This window comes from Diadema antillarum, unplaced genomic scaffold (genome assembly GCF_040938485.1).
Source record: "Diadema antillarum isolate AM-2024a unplaced genomic scaffold, OU_Dant_1.0 seq00001501_RagTag, whole genome shotgun sequence".
Lineage (NCBI taxonomy): Eukaryota > Metazoa > Echinodermata > Echinoidea > Diadematoida > Diadematidae > Diadema > Diadema antillarum.
Window position 1 is genome coordinate 167501 of NW_027272235.1, and position 26239 is coordinate 193739.

General features: G+C 39.9%; 1 protein-coding gene across 1 annotated transcript in view; it reads right to left on the reverse strand.

Moving 5' to 3' along the window:
• The window catches only part of LOC139710112 (dual 3',5'-cyclic-AMP and -GMP phosphodiesterase 11A-like), a 138106-nt gene that overhangs the window by 67659 nt on the left and 44208 nt on the right, over nt 1–26239 (reverse strand). Inside the window, exons 3-5 of the mRNA XM_071622045.1 lie at nt 22734–22817; nt 10733–10888; nt 701–790 (exon numbers count right to left, since the gene is read on the reverse strand). Coding sequence (XP_071478146.1) covers nt 701–790; nt 10733–10888; nt 22734–22817 — 330 coding nt within the window. The remainder of the gene's footprint in view (nt 1–700; nt 791–10732; nt 10889–22733; nt 22818–26239) is intronic.

The window sequence follows — 26239 nt, forward strand, 5'->3', positions numbered from 1 at the left end:
TATGTCCTATCCGAGGGACAGAGTGTTTTGCCTCTTGCTAGAGGGGACGGTATGATTATACACAACATTGCTCAGTCCAGACTCGGGTTCGAACCCGGGCCCTTAGGATCGTGATTCATGAATCAAGAACGAACTGTTGCAAGGCAAAACACAATGGATTAGTTTGATTTATGTTTATACATGCTAGAAATCATTTGCATTAATGATGCAGAGCAACAGGTGTCGTGTGTGAATATGAATATGTGAATATATACGTTTATATAAATACATTTATACCCTATATTCGTTAGTGAGTTCTCAAGCACATCCGAGTATTGAGTTTGCAGAGTAGAGACACGGGTGAGAAATTAGGTGCCTTAATGACTTCCTCCTGTTGATACCATCCACGCACGTTTTGTCGCCGTTAACATGAGCATGATTATTTATGGGTGTTTTGTTAGCAGCACTGGAGCATGACAAATGACATCAACATGGAATATGATTAAGTGAGTACAAACATTAGTCCAAACCTATGCACACACAATCGCACAAAGATTGTATTGATGGTTGGCGTGGAAGGGCTATAGTTATGTAGCCTCGAAGGTACCTCGAACACTATTGGCTATAGTGGCAACTTAACGCCCTTCTCATTCTCACCGGACGAATAATACATGTATGCGGAAAAAAAACTGTTCAAAGAGAAAACCAAAGGTATTCTCACCCGATTTCTGTCGTACTCCTTCATGTAGGTATCGAAGAGCTGCGCGTTGCTGATTCCGATTCCACAGAATGTGAGGTAAGTTTCCAAGAGCTGCAGAGGAGAAAACGAAAGGCAGTTAGGAACAAGCTAGCATCCATTACTATAACAGGTGTCTCGTTAATATTGATTCAATCACAACACTGGCAATGAATGTAATAACAATGAAAATGATAATGATAATCATGATAAATAAAACAGTGACACTGATATTGGCGGCACAGTGACGCTCAGTGCTCCCTTACGATTCAAAGACACTTGATTTCGAAGGAAACTTGTAACACTGAAGGTAATCTGACACCCTCATCTTCTGTAGCTTTTCACATTCTGAATAAAGAGTGATGTCTGCCGGATGCTACTCATTCAGCACTGTCTTCAACCTTAGACATTTTAAAATTGTCTTGTGTTACCCATACCTAGCTGCGGTGTGAATGTATAACTTAATACATTGTGTATAGTCGCTTAGACAAAGATGATATTTCGTATCTCATGATACCGCATGAGATATTGTGACAATGCTTGTAGAGGAATTCGTGCTCAGAAATGTAAAGTGCTATTTACATCTTTCCATAATATTATACAGGGTATATCGATATCAGGAAGGAGTTACGTTGTGCACCATTTCTCACTCATCCACCCCCAATACACACACTGGTCCTGTGATAGACATAGGCTACACCGTAAGGATGTTTGCAGGCACCTGCACCACTATACCCCACCTTCACAGTTTGACTCTGGTGTAATTTGTCGGCATTCGAGTCATCACTTATCTCCCCCTATCTGTCGGTGTATGGGAATTGGAATCAGTCCATTTTTTTTTTTGGGGGGGGGGGGGGGGGCTGGGGGTGCGAGTTCAAAACGAAATGATCGTTTCACATCCCAATAAGGGATAAACGCTTGGTTTAGTTTTGCATTTGAGTTGTTTATTCCACTACGGCTTAATCTGTTTACCTCGCTTTGATGATACTTCCTCTTATTTGAAATGTTATTATACGACAGTTTCTAGTTGGTAGTGTGTTCAATTCAAACTGTACAACCACGAGTGATAAGTAACAGTAATGTCGTATTCTGCTTGCAATTCTTTTCGAACTTTAATTCTTTTTCGGGGGAAATGACTACTGACTTCTTAGAAATGACAACTGTATGGTTCTTTATTCTGCCAATGAAAGAAGCACCAAAGTGGGACAGTATGTTGCTTAAGTGTTGCTTTATTTTGGTGTGCGAATGTGTGTGTGTGTAGGGGGGGGGGGGTAAACGACTTTTGACCTCTTGCGAGGGAGGCCAACAATGCTCGTATATTTATGCTCTTGATAGCATCCCCGAGATGGGAATAATGGTGATGATTCTTTGATGAGACTCTGATTGGTTCTCCATCCATGGTCAGATTGTGTGCTGGTGATTCGGTGCTATAGGGGGAATCATCGCTCCCCGCGTATGTCTATATGTAAACCACCACTGCCACTAGATAAACGTGTAGAATATTCCAGTAGTGAGTACAAAGCGTCAAGGCGGATGATATATCATGGGGGTAGGGTGACTCTTAAAATCTCCCAATACGTCACCCTTGTGACGATAAAACACCCACTCAAAGAGGAGCGCACAAAGAGTTATTAATATTCTTCCTTTTCTAAACCGTTATTTATTCATACCTCTGTTGGGTAACGGGAGAAAATCGGATATTAAAATGCAGGTGGCTTGATTTCCGGTATCGATCGCTCATGGAGGAATCGATAGGACAAACATTTTCCATTTTCGCTGAAAGAACGCTGAAGGGGTCCAGCAGTGGTTTGATGAAAACGACGCATTTCGCTTTCTGGTTTTCTTGGTTTCCTGTTTGAGAGAAACGACACATTTCGCGATTTCTGGTTTTCTTCCTCTCCTCTCTTTTTTTTTTTTGGGGGGGGGGTGGGAAATGTTCACGTATAGCGTCAGCAATGTAATTATCAAACGAGTAATAAACATTAAAAAAGAGAGCGCATAGACTTTTTTATATTCGTTCTTATCCAAACTTATCTGATATCTTTTGAGTAATTGTATACACAAACAAACACTCACACACACACTTGCGAGCGCGCTGAGGCGCGTGACCTTACACACACTGAAAATGTGCGATCCACCTTGGTCATTTCTTGTGGATCCTGGTACCTAGCGAGTTATTTTTGTCCCCATGACGACGTAAGCCATGCATGGGAGTACTAAAACACTCGCACACTTTCACATAAAGAGGTTAAATCTATCTCTTTCTTTGTTTACATTGCTGTAGGTCCTATAAGAATGCATGTATAAGAGTATGTGCCAGCAGAGATTGGTCCTACGGTACCATAATGGGTTAATCAGATGTTCAGCCATCAGTATTGACCAGAGCGTTGTTCCTACCATGGTTACAGTACTTGCATTCACATGCAAACCTTATGGTATTCATGCCTTTATACATGTATGACATTACGCTCGCATCCACTTCGGATGATTGTACGGGGGGGGGGGGGGGGGAGGGGTCGGTGGGGAGGGATTCGGGAAGGGGAATAGAGCTATAAGAGCTTGAGAAACCCTAATGGCCGGTGGAATGACGCAGCACTATTAGAAGAAGGCGACGAAGATCCTTGGCGTAATTTTATGAGATATCTCTTATCTCACTAACATGCGGACATATTATCCGAGAAATGGTCCCTGGCGTGGCATAACGTGGACCGTAAATGTCGAACTAAACCCTTTTATGACGTCACGATGACGTGTTATCTAGGCAGCAATGTACGGCAGTGACTTGGAAAAATACAGCGCGGTATAAGTCGTCTCGACAGTGCAAGAGTTTTAGAGGGGAATATATTTCATGAAGTATCCATCCATCAGCGCAAAGCTGGTTTTTAGTAGCAGACAGATATTCATATGAGATGAAAGAGAAACGAATGTCACGCCGTAGAGTACAGGGCTCACTGCAACCAATGAGTAAAAGTAGTTAACCATGTCGGTATTCCCTAGTCAGGTAACCACTTTTTACTCAAACTTATTCACTATACAGCTGTTTGTTTTGTAGAGGATTTCTGGCTTTCTGCTTGTGTGTTGAGCGAAAAGCTTTACTGGCAATGTTCTGTCGCGCATAATCATGCAATTACATCATGCTGAAGCGGGCACATTGGAAAGTGATAAGAATTCCTGCAAGACTTTGAGCATCACACCCTTCCAAAGTTAATCGTCACTTAGGGAATTTCCCCATTACCTCAGATTATCGTAAGACAGAAAGACACAGTTTGAGAGACAGTCGATCATGCCGCGGGTTAGGTAAGCGAAAATAAGATACAACGAGAAAAAATGAACAGTCAACGCAGGCGTGGTTTGTCCCAAGCTGCTTGTGGTTGTAAATTCCTGAGAATGATTGGTTAGTGTGAAAACATGCGTGAATATTGAGTGAAAGTGTAAGGTTTGTCGTGCCGGATGTATCTCAATTCGTCTGTGTAAGTACATCTGTTGCTAGAATGTACAATACAAGTTCACACTGTACGTTCCTTAGCTATATGAGAAGTCTATTGCTTGAGATGCATCGATTTCCTTCTTGGAGTTGTGTTTATAGGGTGTGTTAATTATCCCGAATAATGTGATTGTACATCAACTTGGAGTGGACAGTGGACCATAAAGGAAAAGAAAACATGATTGAGCGTGTAATCGAGGAAAAGTGGACATCTTGATAAATTGACTACCTTAAAAGCCGCGCTCAATTCCAACTCGTCCCTCGTAGCCCCTTGTATGCCTCATGGCTAAACGATTTGTTTCTATTTTCCGCTTTGTATGGAGGGTAGTGGATGGGGTGACGGGCGTTCACAAGGTGCTGATTAATCCGAGCAGAACTCGTATCATCAAGTACCCCCACACGGGACTGTAAGGCACTTCTAATGTACACCCCAATAATGCGGGGGTTTTTTCTGAGCAACAATTTTATGTTCTCTCCCTCTCATGTGACCCAATGTGGTGTCCCCTTGAGTGACTTTGTATAAACTATCACACATTAGAACAGCGTCATACCAGTATCAATTAGGTGAAAGAAAACAAAGGTGTTAAAAACGCGGTGAAATTTGATGAAACGCGTATTTTCACTAATGGAGCGAGTGCCTTCTGATGAAGTTGTTTGGAATTGAGGAGGAGGGGGGTAGAAAAGGAAGACAGAGGGAAATATGACTTGATATTACAGGCATCGTTTGGCAATGCTTTCATTTCTAAATCTGAGATGCATGTATCTTCATGCCGCTATACTGTCTTTGACTTACGTTCTGAGATCGAGAACTACTGAGTATAGGTAAATGCTTCAAAATGTGAAAATCCTCGCGAGAACGGATTACCCTGGCTACTCAATTTTCCCTTTGTAGGTACTCATCAATGTTATACGGTTCCACACGCCTACATGGTGATATTTCTAAATAGATATTTTGGGAGCGAAAGCATATTTTTCAGACACTCCGGCATGCTTTTAATAATTATTTTTTCATACTCGTGAAAACAGTCTTACACACAACTGTATACGGCAAAGTTCAAAACTTTTTACCGAGATCAATCAAGTATGTCACTCGTTGTCTTTAATGGGGTAGCATTGAAATGCGGTTTCACTCATGAATTCGAAAGTTTTCTATAGGCAGCATGCGAACTCTGGTATTATTTTTCACTCAGTGCGCCGTCAGTTACTATCTGCTGCCGAATGGCATCCAAATACACCCACAGTTAGCTACCCAAAGGAATCCACAGCCGCAGTTTGTTTGTTTGTTTGTTTGTTTGTTTGTTTTTTTTTTTGATATTTCCATCTGAGATAATGGCCGGATAGCCCATATTCAGCTGAACCAGCTGGTCTTCGGGGTCCAATTTGATGTGAGGAGAGACCACTTCACCGGGTTAGACAAACAGCTCTTTTCGACGAATGAAGGAATCGGGACCTTTAATGAGCCTGAGTTGTAACTCTCTCACACACGGGACCTCCATTTCACGTCCTATCGGAGTGACAGAGTGTTTTGCCTCTTACCAGAGGGGACGGTATGATTACACACAACATTGCTGAGATAGACTAGGGAATCGAACCTGGGTCCTTTGGATCTTGAGGCAGACCCGTTACGGACTGAGGTAAATCATCGCAGTTCATGAAAGCTTTATCTGAAGTCCGTGAAGGTTTCAAGTAGGCAGAGATTCGTGAAGCTTATGTCATAACAATTTGAGGTATTCAAATTCTAATACATCATGCAGAAGCGGACCAGACGCTACGTATGAATCACAATACAAACAATATTGTGACATAACAGCTACGGCAGGTTCTGCAATTTAGAAGGGAATAGTGCCATAGTTTAAATTAAGGCAAAATAGACACTAATCAGATTCCAACACATAAAACAACTGCAACTTCCTGTAATCACGTTGACTAACGGTTACGCTTTTAAGATGCGTTTCTTTTCAGTGTTTCTGTGCTTAAAGGGGCATTCCGGACGATTTTCATAATTTCACATCATGCAGTACATAAATCGACAGCTCCATGTATAGATTCGTGGAATTTATTGTGGTCCTTGAGCAGAGAAACCAATGAATTTAAAATCTTAAACAAATTGCACTGAGCAGTGTTGATGACATCAGAGCCTCATATATTTCAGAAATGTAGCAGTGCAATTCCATTACAATACCACTTGCTCAACAAGTTCACCTGTGAAATATCTATGCATGCCTTTTTCTTTTGTTCTGCTTCCTTGAGCCCCAACTCATACATTCTTATGGTGAGGCTGCCATGTCATCATCCTTGTTCATTGCAATTTGTTATAAATTTTGAAAACATTCTCATTCCTCATCCCAATCACTATAAATTCTGAAACTCTGTACTCACTTTAACTAATTTATAGTTGTTCAAATGTAAAAGTCTGAAAATCATCCGGAGGTCCCCTTTAAAGAGTGGATTACCGAAGAAGTGACGAACATTTAGAGGTGGGCACACAAAGACCATTCCGTCAAAACATCCGCTGATTTCAAAGTGGAGGTAGATTTTGAATCCGCGGTTTGACCAAGGAGGTTCGAGAGATGACTATAATTATTCAATCAGCTGTCAGTTTTCTATGGATGGACAAAAGAATTCCACAGGTGCATTTGTGCCTTTGATGTTCGATGCTTGAAGCCGCCATCTTTCTGAGCAATCTGAAGATTCATTTTTAACGCTAACATAATATCGGGTATATGCTGCTCGTTTATATATCAAATGCAATGAAATTTCACCTAATGATAAAGCATATAAAACAAAAGTCAATTCCGTTCGAAAATATGTGCAAAAGTGTAAATCTGAGCTGTATTTTGTGAAAGTGTTTGAAATTTTACTCTCATGGAAAGCCGGTTTTTTCACTTTTCTCCTTATTTCCTCCAAATGAAACTAATATGGTATCATCTTCAAGTATAGTTCTTTATAAACTAATATGTCAGATTACCGTACAGACACGTACAGTCGAGTAATTTTGATGTCTATTTCAGCAATATTTGAGCAATTTCTATTCGCGCACCCCCGTGCCTTTGCCATTGTTTACCGCCCATTGTTTAGAAGGGATAGCGAAAAGTAATTACCATCACAAAGACATATCTTCCTTGGAAAGTGGCTGGTGATTATGCAATGAGACACGAGTCAATTGTCTTCGCATCTGAGCGGCAGATCCAGTTTGACACATACTTCAAATATTTTTGAGTGGCGGCTTCGAGCATGGGATCAAAGCGAATAAGACTGTTGGGACTCCATTTCTCAAACCTCCTCGGTTTGACATTACCTTCTGGTCTGGTTTGGCTGGTCTCTCAATTTTCGATTTTGTGACACGACAGATATTTTTATTCAGAGTAGTTCTCTTTAATGTTCATTTAGGGACAGGAGAAGAATCATTACTGTTGTGTGTCAGCCACTGCGCTGCGGTTAGGGCAATAGCATTCTGAATAATCATGGCTGCTGTGTCCAGTCCCCTATCAGCCGGCGAAGTTCAGTAATTTTTTTTTTCAAGCACTTGACAATTTCCCTCATGTAGAAAGTAACGACCCGCTCAATTCACCTATTCTGAACAAAATAACTTCAGGTAGAGATTCTTGAGATTGACATTGCATGTATTGTTTATTGGCATGTCGGGTACAGCCTGTAGCAGATTTTGTTATTGCTATAGGAACAGCACACATTTAACGAATTAGTCAAACGATTCTTTAGTTTCGAGTTATTGTCTTATTGCCTAATAGGCTTATTGTTCACAAACTAGTGTAGTGCACAATAAGGATGCATTCGTTTCTCCTCGTAATATTGCCGGGCTGCGCTTTTTAATGTTTATGTTAAACGGTAACTTCGTGTCATGCTGCATAGTGGTTTCACTGTTAGCCGGGAGAAAACTGTCATCTCCGCGGCAAACCAAAGGGACACAGGTTAAATAACGCGTCCGCCTTATCTTCAAAAGCATCGCCCCATCGCCTCAGCGATGCATCTACCCTGGAATGACTTTTGCGGAATCACGGAGGCAAAAAAACAGGGACTTCTGTAGCTAAAGGGTTGAATGTTCCCACCAGCTTTGTCCTCATGCTACGGTGGCTGCAAAGTAGATATATAGAGAAAGAAATCGGAGACTATCAGATTATTCACGCGGATGCTGTAAAACGGCGCGCCGGAAGGTAACGGGTGCATGGGTGAGCGACGAGAGGTGATCCTTCTCGTCCATCTCTAAATTTTGGAATTCTCTTATTACCCCGCAAAAGAATTCAGCTTCAAGTTTTGGTTTACCTGTAAACTAAAGACATTGATTCTTATAAATTCTTATATATCAGCAGTCTTATATTCTTGTTTAGCCTTAATTCTAAATCCTCATTTTCTTCTCGACCGTTAACATGCTTATTTACGGTAAAACGCAATCTTTTTATACCTCGGTAAACTAATGCAACTGGTGCGTTGGTATTGATCCTTGAAATCCTCTTCCGTTGCCCATTTTCCCTTTCTGCTTTTCCTCCCATGCTAATCTTTTTCTACAAGAGAGCTGCCTCATGCTTTTGTATATGGGTGTGTTTGCATTTTTCCTTGTCTCTCTTTGTCTTTTTAGGCAATCTGCCTTAGTTTTGTTAGCTCAATAATAGTTTGTTTTTTTTCATGAGGAGACTTCAAATTACAAGCCTTGATTTTCTGCAGTACCCTCCATTTCCATCACCTTTGTTCTGGCAAAACAAAAAGTCAGTTCTTAAAGAGCTGTTAACTGTTCCTGAAGATATAAACGGAAAATTCTTTTCGTAAGCTATAAAACGCAGTATACATACGTCAACACGGTTTGTATTCGAATAATCTGATTGGAAAGATTTGGGCATGCGTGACGCTGATCCTATTTTTGTTTCGTTCGTAATTTGGTCACATTTGTGTGTGTGTGTGCTTGTGTGTGTGTGTGTGTATCGATATGAGTTAGTAGGTGGGCGGGTATTGGTTGATAAATAATATGGTTTCATTATTTATTACTGTATAATTTTGCTGCATAATTCATTTGGATGATTATTAAGATTAATGCTAGAAGAATTGAATCATCACTGTTAAATTTAAGCAATTTTTGAGAGCATAGGGGAAGTGACTGTTTGTAAATTGATAATTGTTCATGAAAATGTAATTTTTGTTATGTCATTATGTACAGCAATAGCAAATTTGCTATTATGATCACAAATGTATATTTTCGTCATTTCAATTGTAGCAAACGAAAATTGTTATTTTTTTTCTATTACTTCGAATGGAACAGAATAAACATCGTTGAAAAAAAAAAGTATCGAGAGATGTGATGGGTTAACATTACACAGCCAAGGAGGTAACGAGTGCTTCGTTGCCCGTCCGTTGATACATTTGGAGGCGCTCCTTTTGTTGGCGTACTTCACTTGTAAGCCAGTAAATATTCCCTGATAGTATTTCAACGGACAGAATCATCCATTCACAGTTTTTTTGCTGCTGTCAGAAAACTGGCACTAAATGTGACTGATTGGCATGCTACATTGAGGTTCATTACTCTCGTTATTCGTAATTGCTTAATTTATGACCTGTAGATAACTCTCTCGAACCTACCAATTCTAAATCCCATCTAGCTTTCTGTACAGGCGGGATACGTGTAATAACAAGGGAGTTAATTTTCTCGATGGGGTTGCCATGCATACTATCAAGGCATTGCGTCGTATCCCATTCCCCATCTGGGTTCGTCACACTTTCAAAGAAAAGTGCTACGGGATTTACAAAGTAAACGTTAATTTGCATTTAATAAATTGCCGGAACTTTATCAATTACAGAATCCAAACAATGTGCATCATCCTTTTTACGGTCTCTGATTAGATGTGCGTGTTTTACGACCACTTTCCCTCCGCTGAAAAGGTTATCAAGTTCGTCCATTCCCTGCAGAGATGATCGGTGCCGGAAATAGATTAGATCTTTTATAATCCTGCCCATGCGGAAACCAAGTGCGTTATATAGAACTAGGCGAGGTATTGAAACTGCATAACAGCAGCGCGTGGAGCTTTCTTATTTCAATTCAGCGAAGTTTCGACCATTGCTTTGACAAAGATGATGTATGACCCCAGCATACCGAGAAATTGAGATGAGTTTGCCCATTTTAGAAGTCCTTGAATGTATTATTCATACTACGCTCGTTTTTGTTTTGCCTTGTTTTTATTTATCATTGGTATCACACACACGCGCGCGCATTATACAATATTTCACTTTCATCAAATCGGTGCAAATGTCAACATTGATCTTCACTCCTGTGACTTCATAATCTCATCCTGTCGATATTTTCTCTTCATCATTACATTTAGGATAGCACAGTAATGTCGTGCACGTACATTGGAAGGCGATGGTCAAGAACAGGTTCTGAAGTCATTTTCTAAACAACAACAACAACGACGACGACAGAATAGCACGTGCAAGTGTCTGAAAATAGTATGCTCTGTCAGATTTCAGCTTAGAGAAAAGAAAGTACAATCTTATAACAATAAAAACGGTACATAAAATCAGGCAAGCACCTTTTCGTCGTCCGCAGAAAAGGGCGTCCCGGTGACCTTGTTCACAACCAGCGCCACACCGATGACGTCATCCTCACTGTTTCTGATTGGTAGGCAGAGGAGCGATTCTGCCCTCGAGCCGAGATTTGGTTGAGCATCATTCAGACACGGTGGTTCCTGGATAGAAACATAAGAAAACGAGAGATCGCATCATTATCAGTCTCTCAGTCCCTCTATCTCACTTGCTCTTTCTTCTCTTTCGTTGGCGTAAATTGTCCCGCCGTTGACAAACGAACTGAAATAAAAAATGTATCCCTCTGTGATATCTCTCGGGATATTCAATCAGAGCGCTGACAAGCCCGGGATGTAAACATTGATCACGTTCCCGCGTCTGATTAGCGTGGGCAGCCTACCAGGCAAGTATGGCGCGCGCACTGACAAGTGGAGACTGCCCGATTCCATTTATCATGACTGGTGTCACGCAGCAATCCCCCGGTAATCGACGCATTCGTCTGCTGATCATGAGCGGATAGAAAGACAAGATGCATGCCGGGTCTCCCCTGGACTCATATTTTAGCATGTATGACAGTTGAGATTTACTGCTCCCTTTATCATTACAAGTGAAAGACAGAAATAAATCTATACTTTCACGCCCACCTTCAAGCACACACATATTAATATAGACACACAAGGCACGCGCGCTCGCGCTCGCCATGCGTCTGCCTGAATTACATAAAACATATCAATCACTCATTCTCTTCGAAAACATGAAACGTGAATTCAGGATTTTAATTGAATTCAAAATTTCAAAGGAACTTAAAAATATACATTCGTTAAAATCCAAACGTTTAGTGTATACTCGGATATGCATTGCATATAATTATGGTCAAAATTCACTAAAGTTCGGGCTGTGCTCTTTTCGAGATTCACACTGTGCAGACTCAAAAGGAAACATACTTATTAAAAGTGTGGCGACCTGAGACATAAGTTATTTGCTGTAAGCTGTTTTATCCCTACTCCTATATCGAAAGACAAATTCTGCATATAGGAGATAGAGACATTGTGAGAGATAGTTTTTCAGTGACGTGAATGTATGCTTGAATTAGGCAGTATACGGTGGCGTTAATAAGCCAGATGAATTTCCCTGCACTATTTAAGAAGGTAAAGGAAATGGAAAGACCGCTGAATTAAAGAGGACTGGCTGACCTCATCGAAACAGGTGCATTGCATGAGTCGCCTAAAACTGTAGAAATAAAAAATGGCATGCATTGGATTAGATTAGTTCTTTACTGATACACTTTCATGTTATATTAAATGCTCTACTTCTTTGCCAGCAAGTTTGAAGGCTTACCTTATACTCTTATACTTTACATTTTCTACTTTCGACCTTGTGATTTTGCTTTGGGTTTGTCTGTCCCCGTACTCTTCTTGATCCCTTCGCCTTTTCAGTATCTTTCTATACCTTAGGGGTGTTTTAGTCGTCTATTTCTCCATAAATATGTCGGATGCTGAAAGACACCTGGATAAATTGCGTGACAGTATGATGTAATTTATGATAAACGTTACTCTCTGTGTCTATAATATGCATTTAATCTGCTGATGAGTGGACCATAACCGGTATATCGTATTCATTTAATGACAGGGGAAGACTTCAAAGGGATAAGAACACATTTTCTCTCGATGTCGAAGGCGAAGTCGCATGATTGTCATCCCATGAAAATAAGTTAGTAAGGATACAAAAATCTCTTTTTAAGGAATTAGGTAGGTCAGTCCGCCGGGTTTTTTTTTTAAGTTTTCAAATCCTGCGTTCAAACGAAGCGAGTCTTGCTGGAAAATGGTTGACTGATCTATTTCCACTTTCCTAAGCGGCCTTGCATCAACCTACAATTAGTTCCAAAATGTAACGTACAGTGACCTATATACATTACACCAACAACATCTAAGCAGTTGGTTGATTCCGAGCTGAGGATTCCTGAGCTAAGCTGGTATCTGTCAGGTGTAGGAAGTTAATATATCGCGAGTCCTTTTCAACGAAGTGAACACGTTGTCTTTAATTCGACGCGCAGCTGCTGTCCAAGGCTTGTATTAACAACCACTGCCTAGAGGCCCGGTGAATACTACGAAAACGCTGAAGGAGACACTTAATAAAGCGGACATTCTTTCATTTCACTCGACAAGACCAGTGATTCTCATTTTGCGGTCTCCATTTCAAGTCCATGGGCAACAGCGATCTTGAGCAAAGCATTATTATTCTCATTGTCTAGCCCTTCGGAGGTGACAAGAAGTCGACTGCGTGGTTGCTTGCCTAAAGACATTACCAAGGAGAGGTCAACCTTTATAGACATATGGATTGAGTGAATGTAGCAATATTATTAGAACACATCAGCGAAAGTTTGAAGAAAATCGGACAATCTGTTCAAAAGTTATGAATTTTTGAAGATTCTGCTCAGTCACTGCTGGATGAAAAGACTACCATGGCTTGTGGTGTCACATGTGTAGAACGATATAGAGAAAATATAAAGAAAATTCAACATGTTTTTACTTTTCTCGCACAATAAAAAATGCTTGATTTCTTTCAGTAGGCAGGGGGAATGAATTACCCTTAACATACGTCAGTGGCAAGTCAAGGAAACGTACACTTTTTTCAAAAAATCAAATTTTGTGAAATTCTCTTTTATCTTCCTTATACTTGTATCGTTCTACAAATGTGACATCAACCACTGTAGTAGTCTTCTCATCCAGCAGTGACTGCGCAGATACTTTAAAAATGTATAACTTTTGAACAGATTGTCCGACTTTCCTCAAACTTTCACTGGTGTGTTCTACTAATATTGCTGCATTCACTAAATCCACATGTATATGAAGGTTGACTTGTCCTTTAAATTACTTCCCTCGTGGCTACGTTGAACACTTTAAAGACATTAATTCAAAGTGACTTAAAGTGTATCTTTGGCCAAAAAAAAAATATATTTTGGATATGTGAAAGAGACACATTTCAGTAATCCATTGCACCATCTTTCAGAGAAAATGGGTCATTAATTAGTGAAATAATGCATCTCAAGGTTTCCAAACACACTGTCTGGGAGATTCCGGAACCGCTGTGGTTCCGTAACCCAGTGCAAACTATAGGGTTTGCTGTAGTCTTGCCTTCCAGACCCATTGTGTTTAGAAACTTTCAGATGCATTATTTCACTAATTAATGGCCCATTTTCTCTGAAAGTTGGTGCAATTGACTCCTGAAATGTGTCTCTTTCACATATCAAAAATAATTTTTTGGGGGCAAAGATACACTTTAATTATACCTGAGAGAACTTTTGTCATCATTCCTTCGATCTATTATATAATCATGTTAAGGATGCGACTTATTCGACTTCGCATTGAACGATACTCCATTTCCTCCGTAAATGGCTGATACTTATACACTTGTTGTTTAGCATCGCGGTCATATTGGCGCTCAGGTCAAAGTGTTCATCTTGTTAATGCATCAGTTTTGTATAGTTACATAGTTACATCTTCACAACACACTGCCACTTGTCATGGAGGGACTGTTGTTTTCTCCGCGTCATCATCGTCTATAGCTTCTCTTGAACCACTTTGTGGCCACGACACTGTTACGCCATCGCATCCCTCTCAAAGTTCACGGTCATTTACAGTCATTTCATCCATTGCGAACGTAAACAAAACAACTACGGTCAGCCCATTAAAGTGGAGAGCTGAAGTTAGCCATCACAAATCCATGCTACTGGCTGTGACATAGAACTGACTGGACGAACTATGCTTCAACAGGTTGTGTTTCATGAAATAATAGCGGGAAAGATGGCTAACACAGCCGCCCACATTATGTTGGACTTCAGGGGGCGGCGTGCTTTCTACATAAGATATGAAGTCATTGCAGGTGTATATCAACCCAACGACTTCTAAAGCGTGTGGGTGGCCCATCAAACGGGCACATAGTCGGGCATGTGATTTTTGTCGTTGACCGCACAAGTGATACTCAGAAGCTGACGAGGGTTCGCTCTCTCTTTTTTTTTTTCGTATGTAATATGCAGACTAGTGAAGAACTCCTGAGGGTCAAATTGAATATGGTAGCGAAAGCGTGGCTCGAATTTCTCAATTACAGCCGCTGGCGAATACTGGGACGAGGATGCAAATTTGCTCAATCCTTTTGCAACGTTTTGATAATGCCATACAACCATGCAGTCTTTGTGGATTAAGCGACTTGACCGCACGCTGCTTTGATAGCATATACGGTAACTATACTACAATCGCTTTTTGGGATACTTCGAAAACTTTAAATATAGAACAGGTGCATTGGAATTATATTAGAGGCATGTCAAGTTATTATTTTCCATCCGTGGGGGCGCTGTGGCATAGTGGATAAGACTCTCGACTCCCGATCGGAGGACCTGACTTCGAGTCCCGCCCAGTGCTTGCGTCCTTGGACAAGATGCTTTACCCACCACGTCCCTCTCGACCCAGGTGTATAAATGGGTGCCTGGCAACGCTGGGGTAGTGATAATGACAGGGCCCTCTGGTAGAGCACTGGCAACACTGAAGAGGCTACCCTGGGTAAATAAGACCTTATTATTATAAATATTATCTAACGCACTTGATCTATGTCGAGTGAGGACTCATGGGGGAGGGGTTCTACAATCCGTAGCGAATCTGCCGTGTTTTAAGACTAGAAAATCCCTCTGGAATGGACACTGTTTTCTGATAGCATTCCTCCCTGAGAGACTACAAGCATGTCAGCTTCTAAGCTCTGAACAAAAGCAAAAGTCAACAGAATGATCTGCACTTATGCTTTATTTTATGCTGTAGAGGAAATTACATATTTGTGAGATGCTTTATCTCTTGGCTACGTTACATTTCGGACAAAAAGATTTACGTTAGCATTCCTTTTTCTGAATTGACAGTTCATCTGGAATCGGTCAACAGTCTGTTGTAATGCAGTATATTCTTTGTCTTGCTTTGTTATAAAGATTTACAAACCCACTTTTACAGTCATTCATTAACGTGCATATACAGTGTTAAAAAGAAAAATGCATTTGTACAAATGAATAAGTAAATATGAATTATTTCATATTACACATATCAGTGTGTGTCTGCGTGTGTGTGTGTGTGTGTGTGTGTGTGTGAGACAAAGTGTTGTATGAACATCGTTCATGCTATGAATGCATGTCCTACACGACTTTGGATAATAACGACAATCTTTGGTTGCTCCAACTGCTTTTCAAAGTTGTAAAATTTGTTACAGAAATGACTGACAGTTGAATGATAATCATGTAGAGACTTTCAAGCATGGAACAGCGTTGAAGACGGATTACCAAAACTCTTCGTACCTGGAACGATGTGTGCATTAACATGCGTTCAGGGCTGATTCCGATAACTCTCTATCTTCTTTTATTTACCTCCCCAAGTAGTAAGTAACACTTGACTTTCGGAATCTAAAAGTCACAGACTTACAGCAGTAATGTGAACAGCAACACAGGGAGGAAGACAGAATGACCTGCACTTAAACATTACCAACCAAGAATTTGAACAGGGTTTCTTATAAATCCATTATTTCATTAAGTTTCAGGGTTGAAAATAGGAGCGATATGCAAATGCTACCAGGTAATCTTGTGTGGATTTGTGCTACAACAAAAAGTGGAAAATCTGACCAGATACACCTTACTTCATTGGTACTTTATTACAATAAACTTAGAGTCTTATGAACGATTGAAAATGGTGATAATTGTTCATTGATATCTTTGACAGTGACATGGTTGTAAAGATGCTCAGTCTGACGTTTGAGTATTTCATGAGTCATTCCAACATCATTTTAATGGTCAGTCAGCAAAGTTCATATTCCTTCAACGTGAGTGGCCTCAACTTTAAACTGCAACATCGGTCAGAGTGAATTACAAAGAACAGCGAGAATGCAGATGTGAATCTATTGAATTTAAAAGAATCATCGCCATACTAAAAATAAAATACAACAGCAGCGAAACTTTGCTGTCACGCAGCGGCAGACGATCGTTCGTGCAACCCGCGTGACCGGAGAACCAAAAAGCCGAGGTCAGCCCAGTGTGTCGTCTGCAGACAGTTTGGCGCGTCTGCTTGACCCAGAGGGACACAGCCGTTGATTTGGATTCGACTCTTAATTTTTGTCGTCTGTCCCAAGCTGTGCTTCAACACGTTTCAGCGAAAACATCGAAGAGAAAAAGCGAGCTACTCTCTATACCAGCAGGAACCTAAATGAGGCTATCGGTCACTGTCATAAACTGGCGGAACCCCTACTATACATCCTTTAGTAATGAAATACGAACGAAAGACTCATCTGCATTTCTCTGACACAGAGAAGACACAGAGTCAAATTGTGATAGATCTTGATAGGCCTAATGGTAGAAATATGCATGCTGAAAATCGCGATATGACATTACATATGATATCTCGGAAAACAGACAGAAACCGACATGGTGCTGAAAGTAATGTGAAAAAGCAAAAAAGTATTATAGAGTGTCGTGTGCAAAACTAGCTATTGTGATACACAACATGCTTATTAGTAAACCATTGTGTGAAATAACCACGTCCAATTTGCACAGTTGAAGGGGTTGCCCCAGAAACCACAAACCCCTTGACAATCTCCGCTTCATGGAGCCAATCTCTCTTTCTTCCAAAGGTCATCATCGGCAACAGCTCATGTGTGAATTCTTGCAGTAGCGACAGTCGAACGCAATTTCCTTCTAGATTGTTGACCAAACACTCCATGGAGTTGACACACAAGAAAAATACATGAATTCACGGGTCATGAAGTAGGTAGGTCTTTCGATGAACGTGCGCAATCGCCCTCTGAACAATACTAGTAGTTTACACACTTCGTTTTAAATGTGTTACACCCGTTCACGCTTAGCATGACAAGCGCTGTCCGGATTCCGAACAGCGTCAAGCATGTTATTTTTTATAGTGCGTTTTATTTCGTAGCAGTAGGATAAAACATACACTTATCCAGTCTTCCTTGTAACACGGAACTGGGGCAAACTCATCTAGGTGACGGAAAACGAGCTGAAAACACCAATGAATACGGTCCGGTAAAAAAGTACAATCCTGTGAGCGAGGTGCGTCCACGATCGGGAGGCAAATCTACGTGCAAGACACGACAGCGAGTATGCCACAACTACTATCAGGACACGACCATGAACAAAACATAACTGCACGATGTGGACGATGTGCACGGACACATTCAGGAAGCATGGACACTGTCGAACACTGCAAAAACATCGGTGTTAAATCTAACACCGATCACGTGTCAATAGAAGACCATACCCACAGGTGTAGAAAGTATGTTGTGATGGTGTTGAAAAGTGTTCACCTGATACTTTCACACTGCAGCTGGTGATATTTTTGACACTGCGCTGGTGTTAATTCAACTATGACACCGCATGGTGTTGATTTGATATTGCTGGTGTTAATGTCAATGGTATAACACCCGCCCTGCTTCAACAGGTGTTACAGTGGTGTAAGTGTGTTCACACCTTCTTTTTTTTTTCAAAAATCAAGTACTTTATCAGAAAATTTCAAGTTCAAAATCAACAAGAAAAACTGTAACTAAGAAACTATTCAAAAAACAATTTTATATTTTGAAATGACACCCGAATGTGTTTATCTAACACCACAAATGAGCACCGAAATTTAACACCATCTCAGTGTTTCATATTTAACACCGGACTTTTTGCAGTGAACGGACATAAAATGATAGGGAAAATGATTATATATGCGACAAAAAGAAAGGTTAGGGCCTAACGAAATATAGTCGTGAAATAAAGAATACCTAAGGTTCATCATATTTCAGTTAGGAATATACTGGACTTCATCACGTTCACGTGACCAAGACCATCACGGATTGAATCTTGACTGTACATTGATGGTCACATATTTATTTCATCATAACTTATAACTTTAGCAGTTGGCAAAACTCTTCATGAGGCCGGAGACTTCTTATGCTTATCCATGCACTAAAAGCAATTAATTAAGAATCGCTTTTATCATAGAAGCAAGGGGTTATTAAGCAGTGGGGTGAAGATATGGGGTCTTCAATCTGTATGCCCTCTGTACAAATGAAATTTGTAAGATCGCAACCGCTGATGTACATTCTAACAAACAATAGGCCTACATGTTGAAAAACAAAGAATTAGCGGGAATCGAACCTGTTATCTATACTGCTTTCAGGGCAGCGACACTACCACCAGGCTATCCCTGGTTGCCAGCAGTGACACGATGAACTTGGAACAAATACCCAAGCTCCGAAACTGCTGTAGATCAGCAGTTGCGATCACATAAATTTCGTTGTACAGAGGGTAGACAAATTGAAGAAAACTCATACCCCATAATGCACAGCTTTTATTATTATTTTGATGATTGGCTTTGTGTATTTTGAATGACAACATAACACATGCATTCATACAGAATGAACATATAAATGACTATAATATTACCCCGGAACTATTCTTCCTCTCCATATATAATTCAATTGATAAGACGTTCTGTCTTTTAAGCATAGTTCCATGTAAATCGTGAATGATTCTTAAATCACATTGTTATATTTTCATGGTTATAAAATGTTTGGCTTGGATAAATTTCGACTATTTGAACATGATATTATTTGGAGTATGTATGTTCATGCCAGAATGTTGCATAATCACTACACAGACCGACAGAATGAATGTCTTTGAAAACAGTTCAACACGACTATGGATTAGAACCAAAGTACAGATATCCTTTGTTTCGTTGAGGCTATGCAACGACAATCTATAGCTGATGATACGTTAAACAGCACATAATCAAAATTAGCATTGATATACTTATCAACGCTTCAGTGAGCATTAGGAGGCTATCTCTTGAAGATCTGTCAACAACTAAACCATGGCATATTTTCGACGTGTTAGAAACTTAATTCCTCATGATTCTATGGTTTGTTTTTAGTGAATTTTGAATGGAAAGTACGCGTAATGGTGCACCAGAATTAACATTCATTATCGTGAAGCTCCTGTTTGTTTTTGAATGTAGTGCATCTAGTTGTGTGTTTGTTTATGTCACATTTGCTTGCTGTCCTTTTACTTTTGTCTAAAATCGAACAACAACATTACAACATTTACCAATCATCGTTTTGTTTGTCGACAGGAATTCTCGAAACAACATATCTCTTTGTTATGGAGGGGAATTAAATTCAATTCAATTTAATTCAACTTCATTTTCAATTCCATTGAATAAGCAGGGAAAATTATATACAATGCATTAGCAGAACATATTCGTTATAATGTTTGTAATTATAAAAGATGGTGGCAACTCAACAACACGTCACATATATACTCAGTGACATCAAGCAGATCACCACCAAAATTTCTTGGAGCAACAGCAACTGAGCTTGTATTCTTCCCCTCGAGCGCCATAATCAGTCCCAAAAGTCTCGAAAGTTTCTACCCCACGTGGGCTGAATACGTTACACTTAATTTGCATAAATACATATTCATGACACTCTTACACGGAGTAGTTCGGCAGCTTCATTTTCATTTTGTAAGTAAAGAGCAAGAAACGATTGCTGTGTAATGGTAACACTTCGAGAATATAAGATTTAGCAATATCTCTTGCTGGTGAATAGCTTGGCAGCTTAGTAAGCACAGGGTATGTAGAGAGTAAATAGAGAGTAAGTAGAGATTAGTAGAGAGTAACTAGAGAGCAAGTTGAGATAAGTAGAGACGGTAAGTAGAGAGTAAGTAGAAAGTAAGCAGGGAGTAGGTAGAGAGTAAGTAGAGGGTTACTAGACAGTAAGTATAGAGAGCAAGTATCCAGAAAGTAATTGGAGAGTAAGTAGAGACGGTAAGTAGAGAGTAAGTAGAAAGTAAGTAGGGAGTAGGTAGAGAGTAAGTAGAGGGTTACTAGACAGTAAGTATAGAGAGCAAGTATCCAGAAAGTAATTGGAGAGTAAGTATATAGAGACGGTAAGTAGAAAGTAAGTAGGGAGTAGGTAGAGAGTAAGCAGAGGGTTACTAGACAGTAAGTATAGAGAGCAAGTATCCAGAAAGTAATTGGAGAGTAAGTATATAGAGACGGTAAGTAGAGAGTAAGTAGAAAGTACGTAGGGAGTAGGTAGAGAGTAAGTAGAGGGTTACTAGACAGTACGTATAGAGAGCAAGTATCCAGAAAGTAATTAGAGAGTAAGTAGAGAGCAAGTAGAAAGTTTTAAGTCATTGCAGTTATCATTAATCAAAACACGTGTAGTCACTGTCAACCTTCCGCGAATGAACCCACGTGGGCGATGAGTATTTTATGAGATTTTAGCCCTATTACACACCCACACATTAAAGCGACGTTTCATCTTGACATTATGTCGCTTTGTATGAAAGCAGAAATATCAGAGAAGTAGGTGAGAGAAAATTTGGTGGGAAAATTGGACACATTTAAAAAAAAAAAGCTGGAATTGTAAAGGTTCAGTAAATTAGACATAATATGCAACTCACTGTTAAGCAGCTCTCAATATCATATTTACACAAAAATTAACTAATTTTTACATTTCTCCCGATTGTTTTTTTTTTTTCAGCCCTGTTCTTAGTATATATGATAAGAGTAACATGTCTTTGAGTGTCCTCCTCAGCGGGTAATATCATCCGTGCCGAAATATTTGAGTTAAAAATTAGTGACACTTTGTGTACACAACTGTTGGGAAGCTGCTCACAGCAGCATCATACAGAGTTGCCAATATGCTTTATTCTCTATACTTTTACAATTTACCAAACATTTTTTTGCCCAATTTTTCCCGATTTTTTACTGATGTGTTTTTCAGAGTTTGCTACTTTTATACCAAGCAACATGATATTTGATTATATTTACCCTTTAAGCTACCCGCAGTTGCATGCGTGAAACGTCGCCATTCCGTGCCTCCAGGTGGACATAGCAGGACCTTGCTTAAAGTGGGTGCATGCTGCGGTAACTGTGAAAGGTGAGCATCTTTCCTCGGGGGCGTTCGCTTTCAAAATCAGGCCAGAGTAATTCTCTGCCACTCGACTGTCATTAAGCAAAATCCCAACATTTTTTTTTCTTCGCTCTACTTTGGGATAACGAATGAATATGATTAGATGTACGTAATGGACTTGTTTGCTGAAGTAAACGTATATGGTTCCTTTCAGCATATTTGTAGAGCTTCAGATTACTGAAAGCATAAAATTGAAGACTGTTACATTCAACGCTTGTCCAACTTAGCATTAATTATTATAAGACATGTTAGAGTCACTTCAGGACATAGGTTGATAACGGTTTAATACCCTTCTTCGAGTAGTTTTGATGGGTCGAATATTAATGATTCCTTCTGGAATGAGTACTTTGACTTTTGTCTGATTGAACTTGGCAAACAGACAGCAAAAAGAAACGGTCGACGATGGTTGATGTCTCAAACAAATCAGAAGTAAAAGGAGCCATACACTGTAACGCTTCTTCACACACTGCTTCATTCTTTTTTCGTAATGATATGCTGATCCTCTCGTAAATACTCCTCTCGTCATATGCGAGAAACCTTACTCTTGGTGCGTTCACTGTTTCCTGCGTATTCTCAATGAAGAGATTTTTCAGGTATGAAAGTTTAACGAAGAACGTAACAGTTAAACGATTAATAAATTACATAGATACGACTACAGTAAATTCATGCATGATAGATTGCACAGAGAATACAACAGTGATACGAAAATGAAACAAGGAAAGAACAAATGCCACAGAATTATATGCACACACACATTAAAGACTTTTTATTAATTCTGGAATTTTATTTTTTTTTTAAATGCTTCTTCAATCTGCGCCGAATTCATTTGTCAGCTATTGTGTGATATTTAAGCATTTGATATGTAGGTAATAAACACTTCTGTCTTAAGTGCCCGTAAACATGCGTGACGTTAATTTAAAATTCTGTAACAGTATTATAAAAAATAGAAGCGTGGCACTCTAAAAGCAGGTCTAATAAGCTTGATGCAAATAAGATGAACGATTTTCTTACCGGTACGAAGGAGCCGTATTTCATGGTTCGCACGTGACATTTTTGAGAGAAGTTTGCACACTTTTCACAAGTAGTAGGACGAGCCTAAAACAAAGATGAAGGTACAGCAAACGGAAACGAATGTAGAAACATGCAAGGCTGACGAATGAAGCATGCACATTTACTTTCTAAACTACTGTAACTAGAAGATACAAGAAATACGACTGCTACACATACACTGAACGTTACTGAAAGGTGTGACTGCAAAGAAACATTGAATCTTAACACGTTTCTTTTTTTTCAGAAAGAACGATGGCTTCATACAATCATTACTTCGAACACATTAGCTCTACAACATTTAAACAGGAGACGACAACAAAACACGATCTTTGCATACTCGATACGATGTGAAAGACTGCAGAGATGATGAACACATACTACAAAACTTCAGAGGTTACAGTGCATTGCCCTGCATGTTCAGGTTGGCAAGAATAGATACAGTAACATTACGAACAGAATGACGGAAGTTAAGTGAAGGAAGTTATGGATTTCTAAAGGTTTGCGTGTTTATAATGACACGGTGATATTAGAAGAAACCACAAAGTAAAATGAGAGGTCATGACGTCATAACATCGCAAAGCACCCATTGTCCATTGTCATAATCTTAATTTGATTATGATATACATTGTATGAATTTATTGTAGTCCAGGAACTCGTTTCATAAAACTTGTCATCAGTGACAAGTTGTCATAGATGTGACAAGCTACTGAAATCCTTGCATCTGATTGGCTGAGAGCAAATTTGTCATAGAAATATTTCAGTTGTCACTGATGACAAGTTTATGAAACGGGCCCCTGGGGTCCATTTCATGAAAGTCTTAAGAAAGACCTTTCGCTCATAAGACACACTTACGAGAGACTTCATGAAATGGATTTTACTTCTCTTGAAAGTCTCTCATAGCTACACATGAGCGACTATGGCCATTCCGAGATTTATGTGAAGACTTTTATGTGATGACTTCATGAACCGACCCCTGCAATACTTAAGGGGGTATCTCACCGGGATTGAAACTGGTTCGCGACTAGTTCGCGATTCTAGAATTTGCTAGTTGCAGAGACGTCTCCGCGACGTCTCCGAGACGTCTCCATCAGTCGCGGAGACGTCGCGGAGACTAATCATATCCGCGACTACTGAGACGTCTCCGCGACGTCTCCGCGATGTCTCAGAGACGTCTCAGAGACGTCGCCGAGACCTGCTGGAGACCAGAAAAACTGGTGAGAGGTCGTGGAGACTAATCATATCCGCGACTACTGAGACGTCTCCGCGACGTCTCTGCGACGTCTCCGTGGCTCTATTGACGCTGTTTGACCTACTTTAAAAACTACGTGACCTATATGTGTGCTGACATCCTGCCTAGATCAAGTCAGGTGATCCTGCAACGGCTCCCTCATATTTGAATTTTTTGGCACCTGCCATAACTTGTCTCAGAGACGTCTCCTTGGTGAGACCGCAAGACATTTTTATGTTGGAGACGTCTCCGCGACTGCTGCAACTGATAAATTGGAGACGTCGCGGAGACGTCTCCATTGGTGAGATACTAACTTAAGTAACCTTGTAACTTGATAAGGAGTGGTACGTTCTGAATTATAGACCAATAACATAATCTTCATCCTACATCTTTTGCACAAACCAACTGAGGAAGTTTAAGTCGGTGACACAATATGCCAATTTACTTAGGTGTTTATGACTATTGGATAGAAATATGTACAATTTTGAAAACTTCTGTATCCCTTCGGTCTGCTCGGTCTGATGTTACTCTATTTGATTCAGTCGAGTTTATTATGTGGAATGGCATCTGTGAGGTGAGCCCAGTGAAATTCATGAACTCTCACAGCACCATGTGCGTCGTATATATGTTGAGGTGTGTGCGCCGATCGCGAGTGAATTAGGAAAAGCACCGGTTTACAGCGAAGACAAAACCTATACACACTTTACCTTTTAGGCGCCATCCAATATCCAGGACGGGCCTATATGCACTGCCAACCATAAGAATAATATGCAGTTCGGATACAAATCATCTCAAACGAAATTCTGCATTGAATTCATGAGATTTACTGACGGCAAAAGGAAGACCCATGCTAAAATGTGAGTAAAACCCAAATAATGTGAATTAAGGGAATGCAGTAGTTTTAGAACATACCAGAGAATTTTGGGGAAAAGCAGTCAATCCGTTCAAAAGTTATGAATAGTTTTGGAACAGCCATTGCTGGATGAGAAGAGTACATTACTTCGTGACGTCACGTATAATATATGGAAAACGATATAAAGAAACTAATATGAAGATAATTCAACAGATTTTCGCCTTTGTTGCATAATGAAAGAGCACTCGACCTACTAGTATCTCTTTCAGAAAGCAGGGGGAATCATATCACCCTTTACAGATGACAGCAACAAGTTGAGAGAATGTATACTTTCATTGACAAGAATGAAATTTAGTGAAATTCTCTTTATATTTTCGTCATATCATTGTCCATATATGACAACACGAACTGTTGTAGTATTTTCAGACACCAATGGCAGCACCAAAACTTTTGACCAGATTGTCCGATTTTCCTCAAACTTTGTTGATGTGTTCTACTAAATTTGCAGCACTCACTCAATCTATAAGTATACATTTGAATATCACACCCCTTTAAAGGGTGACGTCTTCAAAAAACAAAAAAAGAAACAAGTTGTAAGAAATAAAAATGATGGAAAATGGAAGGGAGATGAATTATCGTGTACGCCAAATAGTACTGCCTGCAAGCTTTGACAGTGTATTGGGCCGACTCGCGGATGAGGTTAATTCCATTTTCTGCTCCCCCTCCCTCATCCTTCCCCAAGGCGGGCAACAATATTTCTCATTTATCAGCACTTTCTACTGAAATTCCTTAATCAGTTTCGTGTTGTTGTTTTTGTAATTTATCCTCTCTGTCTTAGCCGTATCGGACGAAACGTAGAAATGAACAATCAATCACTCTGGAAGATTAAAGTGAAATGGATCTCTTAATACATCAACCGACGTAGATACAATCAGACCGTCGAAAAATATCCATGTAGCAACGTCATACGAGACAGATGCAGCCTGCTTTTTTGTTTTGTTTTGTTTGTTATCTTACAGACTAAATCATTTTGGTACAATAACCTTTTATTCCGAAAGTCAAGAAATTTCCCATATCAAACGTTTGAAATATTACATTACTCCATTTCTGCTCATTTTGTACGGGAGCGCTGGTTTTGTCAAGGTCCAAAGATCATCCCGTGAGAGCGACGAAAAAAAAAATGGGTTACAGGATCTGTGAATTCGTTTGTGTTATTTGTGTGTGTCCTTATTATATTCATATTTTGTGGGGCACCGAGTACAAAATAGTACAATGTTCCCTGGCGATTTTTATTACCCATGACAAATTGACGCTTTTTGTTCCTTGGTTTTGTTTGCTTGTTTGTGTTGTTGGTTTTTTTTTTCTATCCGCATAAAACATATGCAG